Source organism: Toxorhynchites rutilus, chromosome 2 (assembly GCF_029784135.1).
Source record: "Toxorhynchites rutilus septentrionalis strain SRP chromosome 2, ASM2978413v1, whole genome shotgun sequence".
Taxonomy (NCBI): domain Eukaryota; kingdom Metazoa; phylum Arthropoda; class Insecta; order Diptera; family Culicidae; genus Toxorhynchites; species Toxorhynchites rutilus.
In genome coordinates this window covers 53,750,899-53,771,522 of record NC_073745.1, presented here as the reverse complement: position 1 = coordinate 53,771,522, position 20,624 = coordinate 53,750,899, and the positions used below count along the sequence as shown (strand labels likewise).

Genomic DNA, 20,624 nt, shown 5'->3' with positions numbered 1-20,624 from the left:
CACAGTCCTCTATATATCTATACGGTTTTCCCTCGCGCACTTATTGATGACACGGTCACACCTTTAGTATATATATTAGGCTGTCAAAAAAGTTCTGCTGAGTGCTGAGGTTTTATTCTGTCCTTTGATTTTTTTTTTCTGAAATTTTGTTGGTCATTCTGGGATCTGTGCTCCCTGATATTCGAATAATAGACATCCCTTGGTGTAGTCCTACGTCTCTCCGGTTATGTCCCCAACATTATCCACCCGTCTTTTTAAGGCTAGAGGAGGATGAATTTTGAAGTTTAAATCGGAAATTTGAAGCCTCTTTATTAGAGAATAACGATCCCTGAAATTCCCTTTAACCATTAGAAAAAAAGGAATGAAACAAGAGTTTTTTAGAGTGATCATGAAGCTGTCCAACTTATTTAGATACATTCCTCTCGGCGTATTGCACTCACAGAAAAAAATTATATTTTATGCAGTGGTAGGAAGACAATTAATGACCTAGTTTTGAACGTTCGGTATGTTTAGAACATGAGAAAACACGCTTTCATAATTCTACTGCATTTTACTTCCAATAAATAATAATACCTATCGTACCTACCTAACCTACAGTACGATAAACTTTCATCAAGACAATAATTACTGCAATAGGAGCACGCGTATCGGTTTGCAACCATATGTTCCACAATGTCCATAACTTCATCAAACTAATAGATGGAAACGAGAGTACCTTATTTTCACCGAACAACCAAAATCCATTCCTTTTTCAAAGGCTCAAGAATCACAAAATTGCTTTGTTCCAATTACGATTAACTTTTTTCCGAGGCAAGTTACGCGGCGGCATTTGGTTTTTCCGTCTTTCACTGTTATGTTACTGTTAACGTGGGAAAGTGTAGGTCTCAAGTATACTTCCGGTGGGTGAGGTATAGCGCCATATTTCCTAGTGCTCATGGGACTTCCTCGGCGATGGACTAGGCGATTCGCTGCCTTCGGATGACGGTGTCCGGTTGAAGCCCACTTGTGGGACGGTCAGACTCCGTACGGGACTCGCTGGAGTGGATTTGCTCCCACCACCGACAGTGTTGTTGTTAGCTCCATTCTGCGCCTTCACCGTGGGAGCAGTTGTTTCTGTGCAGGTTGCGAAAATGGAACGTGTGCGATTGTGTGCCAGGGAAGAATGAGAAAGCAAGAAATAGAGGAAATGTTAGAAACAGTTAGAGAAATTGGAAGTTTTTGTTTTATTTAAAGTAATGTTTATCTAATGTCTACAATTAATGGTGAAATTTTCGGTAGTGATTCACCATCCTCCAAGAGACCGAAACACAACACTAAACTGATGGGAACCAACAGACAGCAATGGATTTGAGATAGTATTACATGCACAACATAAAGAAGCATTTGATCAGACGTAACATATTCTGTTTTGATGAGGCAAAACAAGTTCTAATGGAAAATAATAATGACCAAACAAAAAATAAAATTATCGCAGATCTCGAACAGAACCAAACCTTCATAAAACACAAACACTCATTTTATGTTTGATTCCGAAATGTAAAAGTTACTAACCTTTCAGAACAATGCTGTTTTGTTGTTAGATTACATCGTTTTCTTGCAGGTAATCGGATTATCACAATGGAATGTAAGTATGAACAGACAAATTTGAATCGATCATTCGTACGAACGCATCGAGAAACAGTGCTTTTGTTACCGACATTGAATATAGGCACTGTCTCGTGCCAACCATTAACAAATGATTCTACGATGCGCTGTTAGATTTTTGATTGAAGACTTATTATCCTCTGGGGGAAAATCTATACCAATCGAATAGGAAATTCTGTAAGATTTAAATTGATGAAAATTGGAAGCATTCCCATTTTCCCATACATTTGTTCTGTCTATTTGTGTGCTCACCTAACCGTGCTCTGAATAACAACTTATGTAGGCACGAGAAAAGAAACAATGAAGGTGATAACGAAAAGAGAATATTTGCGACATACACCATTGCAAAGTAAGTACGTTGTCGATAGCGTATAAATATTGCATCTCCTCTGAGGAAATTTTTCAGTCTCTTTCTATAACCAAAACAACGAACATCGCTCATTCTGCTCGTTTTGTGTCATATTCGTTTCCCCTCGAGCTGTGAACGCGAGCGTATATTATATTCTCGCTGCGCATCTGTCATTGCAATTAACACATCTAACCGAACCATGACAAAGCAGGCGTAATCATAATGTTCTTCGCCACATTATGTAGGGAAAAATCAAACTGGGCCATCATCGCCGGCTAACAAAGGAAAATATTTTTTTCTGCTGGAATACTTTGTGTGATTTAATTGCACGTTCCAGTCGCAAAACTGTTTTCTTACAAACGGTTACTCTCGCGATGTTTCATTTTTGTCGTACATGTGTGTTACCGTGTGCGTTCTCTGTTGGATGCTTGTTTGGTGCTGGTTGAATGGCGATGCACGGAAATTGTCTGTAGACGCGATACCACTAGGACAACAAAACAACAAAAAACATAACGTATGACACTTGATACTTGCAAATATTGCCATTTTTGAGATGCCGAAGATATATTGAAGGGGTTAAGGAATGTGGAATAAAGGTGGGCGCTAGTGGAACAAATATTTAGTCGCATGTGCCCGAGTGTGTGTGGGTGTCAAATGCGAAAAAGACCACCTAGAGCGCGATAAATACTCAGTGCAATGCGTGCATTGACATAAAGAAATTAATTGCGACATGTGACCAGTTCGTGTATTGTTCTCGCAAAGGCAAAAAATAATCGCTGCTTCTACAAAATCAGGTAGCCCATAACTTTTTTCAGACTCACCGAAACTTTCTACTAAAGAGTTATTTATGAAATTTCGTTGAATTTATAAACATATCCGAAATGATAAATAAGCAAATTGAATAACACGAATGCGTAGTCCCACGTCCTAAGCGGTCGTGTTGGATGCAACCCCCTATAATTTTTTTTCTTGATTTTTTACAAAAAACTGTATCTAACAAACTATAATAATTACAAATCTCTGCTCAAAGCATGAAATGTAGGAAATAGTTGAAATTTTAATTTTTAAAATTTAATGATAATAAAAAAAATGTTTTTTTTTAATTACGCTAAGAAAAAAAAGAAAAATTCAAATTCGTTTTTCTCAAAATAGTGGTTTTTTTTAAATCCCAAAAAAATATGAATAGCCCTTTGAATTTCCAACAAGTCAGCCATACATCGGAAGATGGTCACTTTTACAGGCAAAAAGCTTTTCTAACAACAAATGTTTCATATTTTCTTTGAAAAAGTTACAACTAATCTTAATTTTGTTTAACATGTTCTTGACATGTTTCCAAATAGAAGAAAATTTGCAGAACATCTATATACAGTGACTCAAACTCGAAATCGTACCGCATCATGCGGTTTTTTTTCACTGATTTTGGAAGTCGCAAATATGCTTTTGAAGCATTATATTTAGATAATGATATATACATCATTCAAAAGTGTAAACCTGTAGATGTAGTGGACAAAAGTATTGGGAAGAAATAAAAAAATCAATTTCGTTCTGTTTTCTTGAAGATTTTATGAACTAACATAATTTTTTGCCAACCAACTTAACCGCAAATTCAATTAATCTTATCAACCGTCTTTAATTTGGTTCCTAAAACGTGTAGACCATATAGGACCTCTCCATACAGAGATATTTTTGTTTGAATGAAAAATTACTCCTTCATTTTTGATGATGAATAATTCAATAAACAATGATTAGTTTAAAAAACACAAATAAATTGTGTACAAAGTTAATTTATTGCTTTGCAGAAAGAAAAATTATTTAAATTTTTCGAATCGATTTCAAAAAATTGCCAAAAACAAGTGTTTTGTAGTGTTTTAGTGAAACATCCGTAATTTTGCAAATATTGCAGTAAGATCAAATCTTCGAAGGAAAATTTTTAGCCTAGTGCATCCGCAAAACAGCGTTTTATATTGATACGTTCAGCCGTTTTCTTTAGCCAAATTTAGTCAAAATTTGGGGTAAATTAGAGGAGCACTTAATCGCAAATCGTACCAAAAGTTCAAAATGCTATGCGTACTATCAGAATAAACGATTCGTATCTTTCGTTTTCATGGGTTGTACGTTCGGAGATTACAAGGAGTGATGGCACTCACACGTATACATACGCTTTCCCACATATACATGCGCTTCTAACCCACAAACTCATGGGGAAATTTTTTACTGTATCCGCATGCATTTCTGCAGACCGGCATGAGTTTCCCCAACACAGTTTTCGCAACCCATGAGCCAGAGGAAATCGTCATGTCGAAATAGATGCAAGGTGCGGGTACTTTTGTACCCGCTTGCATGTATGTCAGCAAAAATTTCAGAGAAAGATGTAAAATGCATTGATCGTTTAGCCATCCTTCCGTTCACATATTTTGGAAGTCCACGGCATCATGCCATACGTAAGACTACCAACGGAGAACTTGATCCACCACAATGCATGAATTGACCTAAATTGGGATTTGTTCGAAATTGAATTCGGAAATTGTTTCATTCAATGACTGATTTAATTAACAATTTAATCAATACACTCAAATGATTACTAAGCCAACGGTTGTCCTACGTCAACCTTGCGGTTATATCTTAGGTGTGACCCACCCAGTTTTTTGTTTTGTTTGTGCGTTTTTGTGGTTCCTCATGTGTGGATTTTTTTGTGTGATTTTCTATAGAAAAATGGAATGTTTATGAAATTAATTAATACCGATTAGAGTGGTCCTATGCAGAGAGAGAATAATTTTTCTGAATATTTTTTTTCGCATTTTTTCTTAAATGTGGCTTCAAAAAATGTAAAGAATTCCAAACTTGTATTCCCATCCCCTATTTTTAATCGCGATTTTAGTATTTTTGTGTAAACAATATCCAAATAATTCAACCGTCGCTCGTTTTTCAAATAAAACGAATTTATTTACGTTGTTGAATGACGTAGTGGACGTAGTGCCGAACATCATCAAACTTTATCCACACATGCACCCAAAGGCAGGCGCATTGCCGGAGAAGCCTTTTCGAATGACCACAATGAATTATTGAAATTCTTCGAATCACACATGCTCGGATTGTAAAATGGCAATCAAGCTATTCTCATCAATCCTCATAAAACACAAGCTAGGTAGCACATGTGTGGATCCTATGCGCACGTTGTTTAGGACATTCCTGGAATCTTGATAGGCGACTGCACAGCGCCGCGGGAAATTGTGATTCGAAGAAGAAACAATAATTTGGAGTTCAATGTCGACACACACCATTCATACAATGCTCTCCATCTTTCGTCAGAATAACCTGAACGGATTGCAATTTTGCATTATATAAACCGTTCAACTCAAGCCAATCGAGTTGTGCAAATGTGGCAACCTTGCAACACAATTCGACATAGACGATATTGAGTTTCGTGTTCCATTTATGCGAAGCGAAAAAAGTAATAGATTTTCAGATGAAACGAATACGGTTTTCAAACGAAAATTATACATCAAAATTGGCTCTACCGAAACAAATTAAAATAGACTCTAATATGTGTTCTGTGTGACAGAGAAACACAATTCTCTTGAACGAAGATTGTCTCCGATAATGATTTTATAATATGGATAACGTTTTGATACAAATTCAAGGAGCTTTATATAAAAACAGTTAAGTTAGGACTATATCTTCTAAACGATCAAAAGCTTTGTTTATTTTCCATACGACATGCAAGGCGGTATAAGCTTCAGATTGCCACATGGGCCATGAATCATGTGCACCATCGAACAGTGGCCTATATTCTAAAATTTATTATATTCGATTTGCGGTATGGCCATCAGAGCCATCATCGATTTTTCCATTATCTCATCTCGGGTGCTGAAACGTGGTTTCTCGATTCGTCCGAATAGGAAAAAGTCACAGGGAGCCAAATCAGGTGAATACGGTGATTGCTGAATAGTATTCGTTTGATTTTTAGCCAAATGTTTACGAATAACGATCGGTTTTGCAAATTTTGCAAATCGTACAAAATCGAGGCCCGCAGATGTACTCAATACAGCGTAACTTTTAGAAATGTTAAACTATCTCACTACAAATTTTATAGAACGTCAATGACAGATGTGCCAACCTACAAAAAAGATTAAAACAGGTGGCTGAGAGCGACACATGGTGGTGATTCCGGGAACTTTTTTATCAAGGTAGTATGACTTGGTGGTGATTGTATGGGTTTTATTTTTAAATATTTTTTACAGAATTCAGGAAAAACATGTTTTTAAATTTTTATTTAGTTTGATCGATGTTTTTTCATAGAACCATAAATAATTTCCTACATTCCATTCTTTAACTAACATTTTGTAGGTCTTATAGAAATAAAAAAATTATGAAATTTTGAGGTTTTTCTACTTTTCTTCGAAAATTAAATGTAGGATTTTTTTTCAATTTTTTCAAGCAAAAATATCAAACAAATTTAAAAAATCATTGAAACAGTTTATTTTTTTCAAAAAATATGTTTTAAAAAATAAAAAAATTTTTACAAAAAAAAATTTTTTTGTAAAAAATTAGGAAAAAAAACTTTGGCCTTTTCAAAAAGTAGTCTAACTCTTTTTTGAAGATTATTAGTATGCAAGGTTATTCAAATGACCAATATCTTTACACCCACAACGTTTCACTGCTATCTGAGACTAGTTTGCACGAAATTCGTCAATTTCAGTTCTCTAAAAGAAACATGCGATGTTCATTTTAACAAACTCTCACGTACCCTAAAATAAAATTCTGCATTTTGTATTAGAAATAAAAAACACAACTTCATCCTCACTGAACATCACTCTATTTATCGCAATAATTAACATTCTACAACAGCAAATCGGATTTGCAGCCGGCTTCCCTCCTTTTGTTCGTCCCAAATTTTACCTTCCATTTCAGCTGAATCAAGCTTGAACCAAAACTAGAATCGATTGCTAATGGTAATTGAGCAAACCATCCCTCACTCAGACAAAAACCAAATAGTATTCCTGTCAACTTATTGAAAAGATGCGTATTAAGTTATACGAAACGCAACACGGCTAGGGAACGATTGGCCCACTTAAACATCTCCGAATCCATTGGTAATCATTGTCTTTTGGTTTATGAATTGCAAAGAACACTTGGTGAAAAGCGGTGATAAATAAAACTTTATCAACGGTTTCCTTCCTGCGCTACTTGTTTGCAATTGTTTACCTTAGTTTCAGCATAAAAAAACTTAATATAAATAAAGATAACAAATTGATATATGAACGTGTATAAGAAGCCAAAATGTGTAATGTGCTTCGTGTATTACGTTTGTAATTCTTAAAAAACTAGGATTCAAAATCGAATTGACTATGCGTTGGGTGAACCTTTTTTGAGCCAGCGTAATGAAAAAGAATATCTTGGAAAGCGGGAAGCATACAGCAATACAATTATTCCATCAGGATAAAAATACTGAACCAAAAAATTAACACAATAATCGAACGCCATTGAAACCCCCCTCCCCTAGAAAAATATCGCGCATATTTCATTAAATTGTATCGTTTCCTACTGTTTGTACAAAAATATTAGACACATTAGAAGCATTAGACACAAACATATATAAATTTGCGATCACATAGGGATGAATTCATGTTCCACCGAATCAAATTAAAACACATATTCGGTGTCCGAAATAGAATCTCTCATAACCTTTTCTCCTGCCACATATGTATTTTGTTTTGCGATAATCGACTCATTGAAAAATCCTGAACTAACTGTTCTTGAGCTAGTATTGTGTAATTGAACACTAAAAAAAATTCTACTTTAAAGCTTAGCAAATTGGCTGCCCGGGAGATCTCTCCATTGATTCCATTTTTAGAAATTCTCGCATCCCTTAACTTTCCGCGCAATTTGTATCAATATTTTACACCCCGAATATGCTAATTACCGTAGCCTCATTCTTCTCTATAGGATTTAATCTTCAACACTTTACTATGGAAATATTTTTGCATGTTTAATTCATTCAATATCTGCCGATTTTCGGAATAACATTCCGTTAGTGTCCTGATTTATCGAACTGTTTGCACTGATTTCCCACCCCCAACTGCTGTCCACCCTGAACCCTCCCTACTCTTCAAAAGCCCGGGAAAACAACAAAATCATAAACTCGCGGCAGACAGGCGGCTCTACATCCGGATTCGAAAGCAACTACAACAAAACTCGTTATTGATGCGCATTATGTTTTCTACTGCCAGTGCGACCCTGTGGCTTTCGATTTGCCTGATGATGCTGCTGCTGTTGCGACTGCTGATTCTGATGATGCTGCTGCTGCTGTTGGATGATATGCATACCGTTCTTACTTTCGTGATGGTGGGGAGGATTCGTACCTTGAGATGTCATTTGTGGCTTCGGCGGATACGGGATGCGGAACAGTTCGATCTTCAGGTAGGTGCAGATCTCCAGGCACACCTAGAATGGACGGAGAGAGAGTACAGAAAATAGATTTTGATTGAAACTATATCTAACGCGATCGATTCCGATTGAAGAAATCTTCATATGGTTCAGATAAGACCTTTGTTCAATATACTTTTGAAAATTAAAAACACGTAAACAAACTAAGCTTGTTGAGCGAACAAACGTGAGTTTTAGAACTCTTCGTTGATATGTTTTTCAATAGGCCATTTTCAAGGATAGAGGTGAATGATCTCTACAGTTTTAAGTATCTATAATAGAACAAAAAATCAATCACTTGAATAGCAATTTCCCTTGAATAATAGTTCCCTCATTGACAACGGCAACATAACGTAGAAATTTCGTCCATCGCACGTGTTCGGAGAACGATTCGTCGTGTTTAAGGTTTGATTCCGTTAGGATCCGCAATCACTGTTCATTTTATAGCTGCGGTCGTAGTAGGCGTATCTGAAATCTTTTGACAGCAAATTGTTTGGAAAACCTGTATCACTCGACGTTAAAAATTTCACGTTGATCTGTTTTATTTTGATTTTGGGTGGTTGTCCAAAAAAAAAAAAGCTGAAACGTTTCCGTGAGCCTACAACTGTTGTTCCAAAGGATCAGAGGACGCGTCGAAGTGGAACTTACGACCGGAAGCTGAGATTGAAGGTATGAAGAACTTTTAAGACAAACCTTGGACTCTCAGACTACGACATCACCAAAAAACATAACTGTAACCAAAGTACCATCCGGAGAATATGTGTGCAAGAAGCTTATCATAATTTTCGTGCCTGGAATCAATCAAACAGAACAACAAGATTTTGACGAAGTACAGCTCCCAGACCTGAATTCTATAAGGGCACTACTGCCAGAGGAGATGTCCACAGCAAATTAAGTTCGTTTTCGTTAAACTTGCCAGGAAGTCCTTGATGTGGCAATGGATTTGCAGCTGTGAACAGAAAACTAAGGTTCTCGTCACAAAGAAGACAATAGACTCGAAAATGTATTGGAGGGAAGAGTCTCCAGTCATCCAGTCGAAAATATTGGGCAAATGTCAAGTACCAAAGGGCAATTGAAGGAGGGATGCTGCAGATATGAAGAGATCGTGGAATAAAATGGCCGCTGAGGTTGACCAACAAAGAGAAATATTTTTTCAAATATTTTTTTTTTTCTGAAAAGAACAATAAATTATTTGCATTTTGATATAAAAACTTTGTTTGTATGTTTAACCAATCCTGAGATGCAACTGTTTGTGTGATTCTAAATGAATCATGCTTTTGAACTATATTACCCACAGCCGTTTGGCCTTTGTCAGTCCCTGCGAACCGATAGTGGGCTTTTCTGGCAAACATTTTCCAACTTTATGTCAACACTCTCCAAAGAAAAAGCCACAGTCGATCCGATGAGACCGACGCGAACAAGACGGAAAATACGGTGTCATTCCCCAGGGACCGAAGCGGGACTCAATGTATTCATACAGAGGGTACTCAGATGTTATAAAATGGGCTTAACGTTGGTTCACATCAATCACTTGATCCTGTATCTGTTCGACCAGCAGCCATTTTACCCCCAATGCTTTATGGATGGATTTCAATTTAGAGAAGGCAGACAGTATCCACTGGACTAGACCCGAGACTTGGAAAACACATTCCTGTATTCTAACAACTATCAAATTTGTATGTCTTTTTACTTTGTATTTACTTTGTTTTAAGCAGTGCCAAGTTTACAATGTGAATCGTTTGACATTCGAATGCCATGTAATCATGTAGTTTTTAGTTTTGATGCTATCAGTTCTGCAAGACCAAGTTTAAATCGTTTAAATAAAATCATTGTTAAAACGTTTTTCCGATGTTAGTTTATTTTCACTCGTGGACATAACTCTCGTTCGTTCAACAGAAGCGACCTACTCGACCAAAAACAGTTGTGCTACCGACAATTTGGCTTTCGACCGGCGATGGACACAAAAACGTATTCGCATTACTTGGAGAGATGATAGCTGAAGCCAAAAAGAATCAACAGAATCTCCACCCTGGAGATAGCCCTAGATCTGGAGAAGACGTACAGCTGGAAGTACTCAATGTTCCGTCTTAGCAGTCATAAACACCAAGGTTCCAATTTGAGAGTCAATGTTTACAACGACCTCATCCTCTGTCGTAAAACTTTGAGAATCCTGGAAGTGGTGATTGACGGCAACCTGAACTTCCGGCACCATTTCGACGAGGTGAAGAAAAGCTGCGCCACCCGATTAAACCATTTGAAAACATCTTCAAATCTCACCGGAGTAATAACCGAACGATCTGTTTACGGGTGGCCAAGGTAGTCATTAACAGTTGTCTCACCTACGGTCTCTAACTGAAGTTTCTGACTAGAGATAAACTACTAGAAACCCTATCAACATAACAGCGGGAGCATCCGTGATTCTTAGCAACGACCCATTTTTCTATTTCTTGAAGGATGCCAACCTATACATAAAAACTTAAATAACAAATTAAGATCCAGATCGAAGATCTTTGTTCCTTGTCCATTTCGATTAAGAAGCCTTTTTAAAAGGCTGAACAAACGTACCGTTTTTAACGGGACACTACCGTTTTTTCGACCGATTTTGATTATCCCGACTGTTTGTCAATTTGTACCGTATTTAGAGTATAATTTTGATATTTCTTCATATTCATATCATTATTTTCAATAATTTTATTCGAATGAACATCTGATGATTGATTCAGAATGTTGTATTCACAATGATTTCACACAACTGTGTTCAACATGCAATAGATAATGGAAGCTCCATTGTAAAATTTCATAAATATCTTCATATTTACACGATTCGTGTAGAAACATTGAAAAGTTTTTGTGATTTTGTCGGTGAATATGCATATGAATATGAAATTGAGCAGGGTAACACGATTCTTTTCTCTTGGACCTTCTATCGAGAGGATTGTTAGTATTTTTGAAGAATTACGATCTTATTTTGACGTAGGACTACGTCTAACCGGAAGATATAGGGGGGTGAAATGGAAATCTAGGCACTGAACAACTAGAAAAAATTCAAGATTTGGAACGCTTATAACTCGAGCATTTCTCAATAGGTCGCAAAGGTTTTTGCATCAATTGATAGGAAATATATCTACGCATCTATCATAACGAATAACATTTCATTTTTCTTGAGATAAATAATTGAATAATTGTGAAATATCAAGCATTGTCCAAATGCACTATGTGCCCATTTTTGATTGGTCCATTTTGTGCTCCTCAAATCGTACCGACCAAAACGGGCAACCAGAGCAGCAGCGAAATAGAATGAAGCCCAATTGGAAAGTAAAAAGAAAAAAAAGGAATGAAACATTGGTCGCAGTCTCACACATGCGTAATTCTCGAGCCAGCCAATCAGCTTAAAAATCCCCGCTCCGCTGCCGTAACGATCTTTCAGCCCTCTTTTTCAGCCATTCTTTGTGTGGACACCGACTGGACAACATCGTTGCTGGACGAGCTGGACGGCGAGGGATCGAGTGCCTTTCTCAAGGCAAGAGAGCGGAGGTGGTAGCGCTGGAGTAGAGTAGAGTAGAGTTTTCAAAGGGCCTTTCTCAAGGCTAGAGACGAATGAACGGCAAAAGTTTAAAGTCTCTATAATACAAGACCTTCCTTCCTTTCGTAACGATCATTCTCATCCAAACCGTACACCACATCGGTTCGCATCACAACACATCAACAAACCAACCCAAGCAGCCATGTCTGGACATGGTAAAGGAGGAAAAGTGAAGGGAAAGGCAAAATCCCACTCGAACCGTGTTGATCTGGAGTTCCCCGCAAGGGTAGCTAGGCCGAGCGCGTTAGTACCAGTGCACCAGTCCACCTAGCCAGCGTTATATAGTTTCGGCCGCCGAAGTGATCGAGTTAGCTGTCAAAGCTGCTCGCGACGAAAAGAAAACCCGCATTCGGAACAGAACACATTCGGTTCGGTGGACATCAAGACAACAGGCAGTTGCAGCGAATGGCGAGTGGCAAACGCAATCGCAGAACGGCAGCTGGTAGCAGAAGAAAAAAGTTTGTCCTTATACAAACTGCTTTGGTGGCAAATCCAGAACAAGGCGGCATCGAGGGCGTTCGAAATGGTTTTTTTCAAAACCACGAGTACTAAGTTTTCTGAATTGGAACCATTCCATAAAACACGGCGCTTATCAGAGCCATAAAACCTTTCAAAAAAGAGTTTATGAAATACAGTTCAATGCTTTCTAAAATAATATCCAAAATAATAATAAAACACAAATTGATTTTTTCATAATTTGTTTGCCAGGATCTGATGAGTATGTGAATTTGGCAGTTGTTCTGAGCTTATTAATAGTTGGGGACTCTCCTGAAAATTCAATTTTGACCAATTTTTAAATTGTTTCCAGATTGAAAGTACAGTAATTTACAATTAGTTCGACATTTAACTAATAGGACGGACATGTAATGCGACATATTTAGTTGGAGATTTTTGTAAACATAGAGATCCAAATTATGACCCCACATTGAAAGTCGACACTGTACCACTGTCATCGCAAATGTTCAATTACAGGTTAAAATCGCCTCCAATGCGACACTGAGTGGTGCTTCGGCACGTCGCATTGAATGTAATTTACTGTACAACATGTCACAAAGCTGGATGGGAAGAAATTTTCCACCTGTGAAAGCTGTGGCGAGTGGCAACAAATCGCTAAACAGAAAGGTTTAGCCGAACAAGATGGGGATATCGAGTGATAAGTGAGTGAGTGCATGTGAATCCAACGAGCGAACAAATCGTAATGAATGTATTTTTCTTTCTTTCTTTCTTTGTTTTTAAGAGGCTTTAAACTTTGAAGTTCATTCGCCTCTAGCCCAGTGGAGAGCCACAATAAAACCAGCCCAGAGGGGGAAACCAATGGGAAACCAAAAAACGCAAAAACACAACACCAAAGGTTCTTTTCAGAACCACCAACATGTTCATAAAGAGTAAACAGTACACTAATCCATTTTTCAGGTAGATAGGTAGGTATTGACGTAGGAGAATAAAATAAAACAATATATTTAAAATATATATTTAACAAGAGCTGTCCCCTTTGTAAAGTCCTACGTCACTCCAGTTATGTCCCCGACATTACCCACCCGTCTTTTATTCCACAAGAAAAGTGTCCTGTTGTACTACGGGATTTACCTGAAAACCTTGAAACTATGGTTGCTTTCTGCCAGTGTCATCAGTTGATGACCTTTCAAACATTAATTCGTCTTGTTGAATGAGACGATGTTCCTGCCACTGCTATTGCTGTTAATTTTGATAATTTTATTATTCTTATCAGCCTCAAACCATGGTTCAAAAGTCTGTACTTCAATCGGTACTTCATTCGCAACTCCTCCAATCCAATCACTCTTCGTTAGACGCGCTGTTATTTCGTATTAATCTTATCAATAACAATCTCTACGTGTGTGGTCAGGGTTCTCACTACATTGAGCATGTTGTTTGGTCGTGCGAGGGGTATCTTGTAGCCAGATCGAATTTAGGAAACCCTTCAGGCCCGGGGGAAATAATCCATTGTGCCGGTGCGGAATATGTTGGCTCAGTTGGACCAAATCTATCTTTCCCTCAAAACTATCGATCTCCGTGTGTAAAAATGAAAGTTGTCCAAATCTTCTTATGTCCCCTCCTCTCTATGATAAAAATATGTCACCCTACTTATTTCGAGTCGTCTGCGTTTAATCGGTTATCCTGTTAACCGAAGAATAAGGAAACTGTAAATATACTTCAGAATTCTACAGCATACAAGTAAAGAAGTATTTCTGACTAGTAAGGAGCAAAGTTGTCTTCAAAGTTTAGGTGATTCAGATGGAACATAGTAAGCGAAATCCATTTAAACTGTGGATAATTTCACGATACTTCGTTGGAGTAAATTAAAAAATGAAAAGTTAGTGAACACACAACCGTACAAATGGGTTTTATAAAAGTCCATTCCTAACTAACCAATCAAAGTAGCATTGGTAAAATTCTTCAGAAATCTTCAGATAAATAATGAGCAATATGTGGGCAACGGAAAAGTCATGGTTCAATATTGAAATCATAAATAAATCATAACGAAAATCGCGGATAACGCAATAAAGGACTAAAAATGAGGTGCAAATACAAAGTAAAGATATTTCGGCATGAAAACTATGTTTCATCAATACAGAAATCATTCAACTCTCTATCTGTAAGGTCGTGTACACCAGTGGTCAGATAATATGAAAGCCATGACCAACACAAAATAGCAAGTGGTCACCTCTCACTGACAAATTTCGGGAAGCTCTATGCAATCACTATGGAACTCGCTTTTGCGGATAATCCGCACCACGGATCATCCGCTCGCGGATAATCGATGTTTCACTGTATAAGAATGTTAAATTGCTTGGTTTTATTCCCGGTTACAGTCACTCAATAATATTTTTAGAAAAATGGGTTTTTGTTTTTTTTTTTGCTTATGTGTTCCGTTTTAGTTCGAAACTATTTGGTCAGCTTACTTTTCAAGAAAGAACAAAAACGCTTTGTCGGAGACATAAACACGATATCTCTCGGTACATCAAAAAGCTAGAATTTGCATCTGTAATATTACCTTAATTAGAACTCAGGTGTGTTTTATTAAGATGCGGGAAAGAATGTCGAGCTACTTCTACGAAGACACCTAGATTGGTACGTAGGCAAAAGTCATTAATGAAGATTACGAATATCAATGGCCCCAGCTATATTGAAAGTTGTAAATCGTGCTGAGTTCACCTCAACAAAAGCTTTCCTACCGGTCAGGTAAGACATAAACCAATCGGTTATCCAATCAGGAAAACCCATGTGCCTCAGTTTCCTCACCGTAAGAATATGCGGAACAGTATCGAAAGCCTTTGAAAAATTCAATATAAACAGAGTCCACTTGGTTTCTGCGTTCAACTTCACGAAAGAGCACGTTGATTTATCATAATAAATTGGACGTTGTGGAATGATGGGGTACAAATCCATACCGAAACTCAGATATCATCGGTTTCGCTGCGGACAATAGCACTGTATGGATCAGTGATTCGAATAGCTTCCCTTGGCAACACAGGATGGATATTCCACGGTAATTTTCAACACGCCGCAAGCTGCCTGATTTGTAGATAGGAATCATCTTTGCAGTTTTCCATAGGCTAGGAAATGTTCTTTCCTCGAGCGACTTGTTGAAGAGTATTGTCAGAGGAAAGACCAATGATGAAGCGCAGTTCTTCAACAGGATAGATGCCAAGTCGTCCACTCCGGCTCCTTTCGTCGCGTCTAGTTGAATTTTGAATTTGAAGAAAGGAATATGGATATGATGCGACTGTAAGTTGCGAAAACATTCAGATCCTGGTTGAGGCAGCTCAATCTTGAACACGCTTTGGAAGAATCGTCGTAAAAGATCAGCAACTTCATCAGGTAGGTTTGCTGTTGTGTTACCGTATTCGACAACTTGTGGTACTCGATTACTCTCTCTTTGTTCTCTAACGAATTTCCAGAACGCCGAAGGGTTCCGTTTCATATCAGATTCAAGCTTCTGCTGGTAGGCCTTGTAGCTGTTCTCTACAAGATCCTTATAATATGTTTCCACGATGTGAAGAGATTCACGGTTTTCGTTTGATTTATTGATGAAGAATCGTTTGCGCGCTTTACGCAGTTTGTTTCGCAGCCTTCGCAACTCTGCAGTCCACCAAGGCTACCTGGTGTTCCTATTAATAGAATGGTGGCGGCGGGGTACATTCGAATATACGATCTCAAACAGGGTATCATGAAACATATGGGTGACGGAATCAACTGTATGATCTTGAAGAAGTTCCCCCCAGTCGACCAATGAAAATACGCTATTTAAATATTTTCATCAATTTAATTTATTTACGGAGAGTTGAAATTTATAATTTACCAAATAAATCTTAAAGAATACCCAATTTGATTGGCATGCCAACCGTCAAAATTTGTTCGAAAAAAAGTAGTTAACGTTAAAACTGTTTTATGAAAACGCAACCTTTTTTCAATTTACTTTCAGCTATTACTGTAAGTCACTACATCACTTGTATCAATCTTCTGGGAACTCGTGACTACACATCTTCCGGAAAATGACAAAAAAAAAATCATAAACAAATTTGAAAATTGAACGTTGGCTGAAACCGCGATGTTTCTACCCTTTCTCGGTATATTCCTATCATTCCATCGCAGCAGTTTCCATTTACACTTCGAGACGTGTGCCGATTAGGAATTGCTCTCCAACTTGACGCGCACTTCGTCACAGCTACCACCGTGGGATTTTCTCACTGGTCGAGACGTGCTCCAGTTAGGAAGATTTCTCTTCCCAACGGAGCACCGATTAGAAAGTGCCCTCCAACATGACGGGCGCTCCGTCATAGCTACTCTCGTGGGGTATAATCCGTTAGAGCGGTCCTCACAGTTGTTCACCTCAAACAATCAGGCGTTCACCTCTTCAAGCGTTTCGCCGTCACTGTTAGTGCGACGTCGTCCGCGAAGCCTACGATCTCCACGCCTTTGGAAAGCTTCGATGTCAGCACTCCGTTGTACATAACGTTCCAAAGCGTTGGACCCAGGATAGAGCCTTGTGGTACTCCAGCCGTTATCTTCATCGGTACCTGCCCTCTGCTCGTCTCGTAGGCTAGAATGCGGTTCTGGAAATAGCTTCCTAAGATTCCACGCAGGTACCCAGGAACCTTTCGTTCTGTGCAGGGAATCGGCTATGGCTTCTCAGCTAACGCGTACCTCACGTCGATCATTACTACTGCGCAATGTCGGTCACCTCTCTGCTTTTGTTTTGATGAATTCTTTGGTTTTCCGATCACTTTCCGTATATCGTCAACAGTAGACCTGCCCTTTCGGAATCCAAACTGCATTTTTGACAGACTGCAGTAATTCTCCTTACATTCTCATCAGCCAGGTTAGGATAATCCTCTCCAAGAGTTTTCCGAGCTTTTCCAGCAGACATATAGGCCTATATAATGCTGGTACTCCCGGGGGCTTTCCTGGTTTCCTGGTTTCGGCTGGTGGTACCTTCGTTCAGTAACGCCACTTCCAGCTTTGCGAAAGCTTCCGGTAGACTGTACCCTCTCACGTTGGTACATCCACTTCCACACTTTACCGTCCAAGCGAAGTCACCCCCAGTGACGATCGGTTTTCTGCCCATTAGTTCCACGGTCATCGCATTTAGCATCTGATGGAACTGCTCAATTGTCAATCTCGGAAGTGTGTAGCAACTGCACATGAATATTCCATTAATTTTGGCGATTACGAAACCTTCGTATGAGCCTCCAACCTCTTCTTGGATAGGATAACTGCCTATCACCTGTATTGCAGCCATCTTCGATATATCTGTCACTCATTTAGCGCTTCAGTGAGAAACTCGATACGGTTCAGCTATGATTGCAAAATCACACTTTCTGTTGTTGACTGCCATAACAGTTGCTGAGCTGTGTTGCAATGGTTCAAATTGATCTGGGTTACCTCCATTACTGCGATTTTGCTAACGCCTTCTTGTACGAGGGACACTTGAAGCCTCCTGTCGCATACCGTCCTCTGATTTGCAGAGCAGGCATCTCGGTTACTTCATGCAGTCTCTCGCAACATGCCCTTTCTCGACGCATTTCCTGCACAGGTCAGATCTGTCGGGACCTATGCAGTTTCTTGCCTGATCTCCGAAGCTCATGCACTTGAAGCATCACTACATCCGCTTGATCACTCGAGGCGCAATTTTCAGCGGACACACCAACCAGCCGACTTTTATTTTGACTATATCTACCTTTTTTTTTGGCTGCTACCGTTGAAAGCCGTATCTACGCGATCTGCGTGCCGCCCCCCTCATTCGGATCGTCATCAGAATATTGTCCAGCTTGCACAGTGCTAGTAGTTCATGCCTTAGCTTCTCGTCTGTTATGATTTCGTCCAGATACCTGCACTCGACCACTTCCTGAGACAGAGCTCTCACGATTCCTCCCCGAGTGGCTTCTCGATAAGCCCCTTGAAAGCTGAGTTCTTGACCACCGGATCCTTCTTAAGCTCGAAGAGCATCTTTGTGCGCCTCGTTTTCACCACATTCGCTTCCAGTTCCTTCAACTCCGAATCAGCTCGCACTTTCCGTAATAGTGATAAGTCACTCTTCTCTTCACCTCGACGATCAAGGCATCACTTTTACTTCGCTCGTGTCGAGACCTAGAGTTTATCTTCTCCTGTACTACTTTCTTCTTCTTTTCTCTTTTTCTCTTCTCTCTTCTTCTTCTTTTCTCTCTTCTGCTTCTCTTCTTTCTTCTTATTCTCGTCTTCTGTTTATCCGTCTGATTTTCACGTTCCCTTGTATTGAGCAGGTTATTATTTTGTGGTTTCTTCAGATCTTCTTCGTCTCGAGGAGTATCCCTCTTCCTTTTATCCAATCAAGGGTCCGAGATCCCTTCGGCTTCTCCTTAGCTTCGACTACTGCCTTGTCCGCAACTTCGGCTCGCCTAATCTGCTCCTTCTGTTCGCGGTCAGCAGCCGTAACGGTCGATTTGATGCTCGTAACTATGTACTTGATTTTGGTTTGATTATCGTTATTGTTCTTAATCAACTTATAGAGTTCGCATCAGAATGTGTATTATTGGGTGTTATTACTTGTTAGGTTATGTAAGGTTATGCACTTTCCGCACGTAGTTGCTCTAAACCGAATTTATTGCCCAATCAAATTATACAAAATTGAATGGAATTAACGGTAAGTGATGGCTAATATATTGAACTATCATTTGGTTCAAAAACATTACCGTATGGTTGCTTTCTATAGACATGAAAAATTATCAAAGTAACTGTTCGATTTTTCGAACACCTGGTCGTTAATAAGTTAAAGCGGTAGACCACTAACACTATATTTAATCCACTCACCTGACCACAGTACCGAATCAGATCCACACAGCACCAGAGCATCGCGAACACGAGCACATAGTACTCCGGCAGGAAACAGTTAAAGTATTGATTCAGGAAGAGGCACAGCGGTCCGATCAGACCCCAGTCCAGATACTCCATCTCACTTCTGGTCATGTGGGCAACCTAAAACAAAACAAACACCGCACATAGTAACTCACAGTCGAATATCGCACTGTTTTCCATGCTCCACCACTTACCACTAATCGATTGGTCACCTTGGCCGTGATCATTCCGAACGCCATGATGTACAGCGCGGGATAGTTCTCGTAGATGCGATCCGGGGATTTCTGGGAGATGACGTACGCCGGCACTACGACGAACAGGAACGGTATGATGGGCGATAGCACGCTGGTTCCCTAGAGAGAAGTGTCGGGGTGTGGTGGTCGTGTAACCGTCATCCATATTCATCCAGTTGGATGCGGTCGTTTTGTGGTAGAGGAAAAATAAGAGACGTTAGTTCAAACGTAGACATATGTTACAATTGAAAACATGGATGGCGTGAGGTGCCGAAATGAATGCTGCATTTTTAATACCGTCTATTAGTTTGGATTGTAACTCGCATAAAAAAATACCGCGTTCATTTCAGCTTGGAGTAACAAAAGAGGTGAAATAGAGTGATGGATGGTGGTTAGGTGTGATGTGCGAGGGAACTACGTTCGGGTGATGGATAACATTCGGTTCTATTCACAGGTTAATTAGGGTTTCGGGAGTTCAGGATTCGGAAATGGTGAAGAGGTGTAATTTAGAATAGGATTTTGGTGTGTTTCGTGTGTAATTGTGCTCAGGTGTGCACTTGGACTGTACCTAGCTACCACTTTGAAACCAGGACCATGAGAAACACAAAAATGGTGTTAGAAGAACATTTAACAGGTAAATTAGAGAAGAAACATCCAAGGTTAGTCAGCACTGTTTACCGAATTAGTACATATTAAAACCGATCTGATGTAGCATTAACTTTGCATGGATCACCACTGATGATTGGGTGAGGATGTTCGATCCGAATGCAGCTGAAGATAGCTTTACTACGAAGTATGAAAGTGTTGTTCTAACGATCAGCAATTGAGCGATTCCACTTGAATTCGAAGGTTGACTTTTTTATATGGCTCAAAATTTTCAGACACATTCACTATGACCAGGACAATTTGCAACATCGTTTTTCCATTTTTACTCTAGCCTTACCTTTGTGAAGGGCCTAAACAAAAATTGCTTGAAAATCTTCAAAAAAATATAACCCAGAAATGGTTGGTCTGATTGATTTGGTGTCTTCCGCAA

The 20,624-nt window shown here is 39.1% G+C and overlaps 1 protein-coding gene across 5 annotated transcripts in view; it reads right to left on the bottom strand.

The window, feature by feature from the left end:
* Positions 1 to 530: 530 nt before the first annotated feature.
* The window catches only part of LOC129770184 (cholinephosphotransferase 1), a 56,835-nt gene continuing 36,741 nt past the window's right edge, over positions 531 to 20,624 (bottom strand). For 4 of the 5 annotated variants that reach the window (XM_055772855.1, XM_055772852.1, XM_055772853.1 and 1 more), the window contains 4 exons: positions 19,550 to 19,708; positions 19,311 to 19,475; positions 8,356 to 8,437; positions 531 to 1,113 (listed from right to left, as the gene is read on the bottom strand). In XM_055772855.1, coding sequence (XP_055628830.1) covers positions 926 to 1,113; positions 8,356 to 8,437; positions 19,311 to 19,475; positions 19,550 to 19,708 — 594 coding nt within the window. In that variant the 3' untranslated portion in view covers positions 531 to 925. Of the gene's footprint in view, positions 1,114 to 1,551; positions 8,438 to 19,310; positions 19,476 to 19,549; positions 19,709 to 20,624 lie in introns of those variants that run through there. The other variant, XM_055772854.1, reaches the window with a different exon arrangement.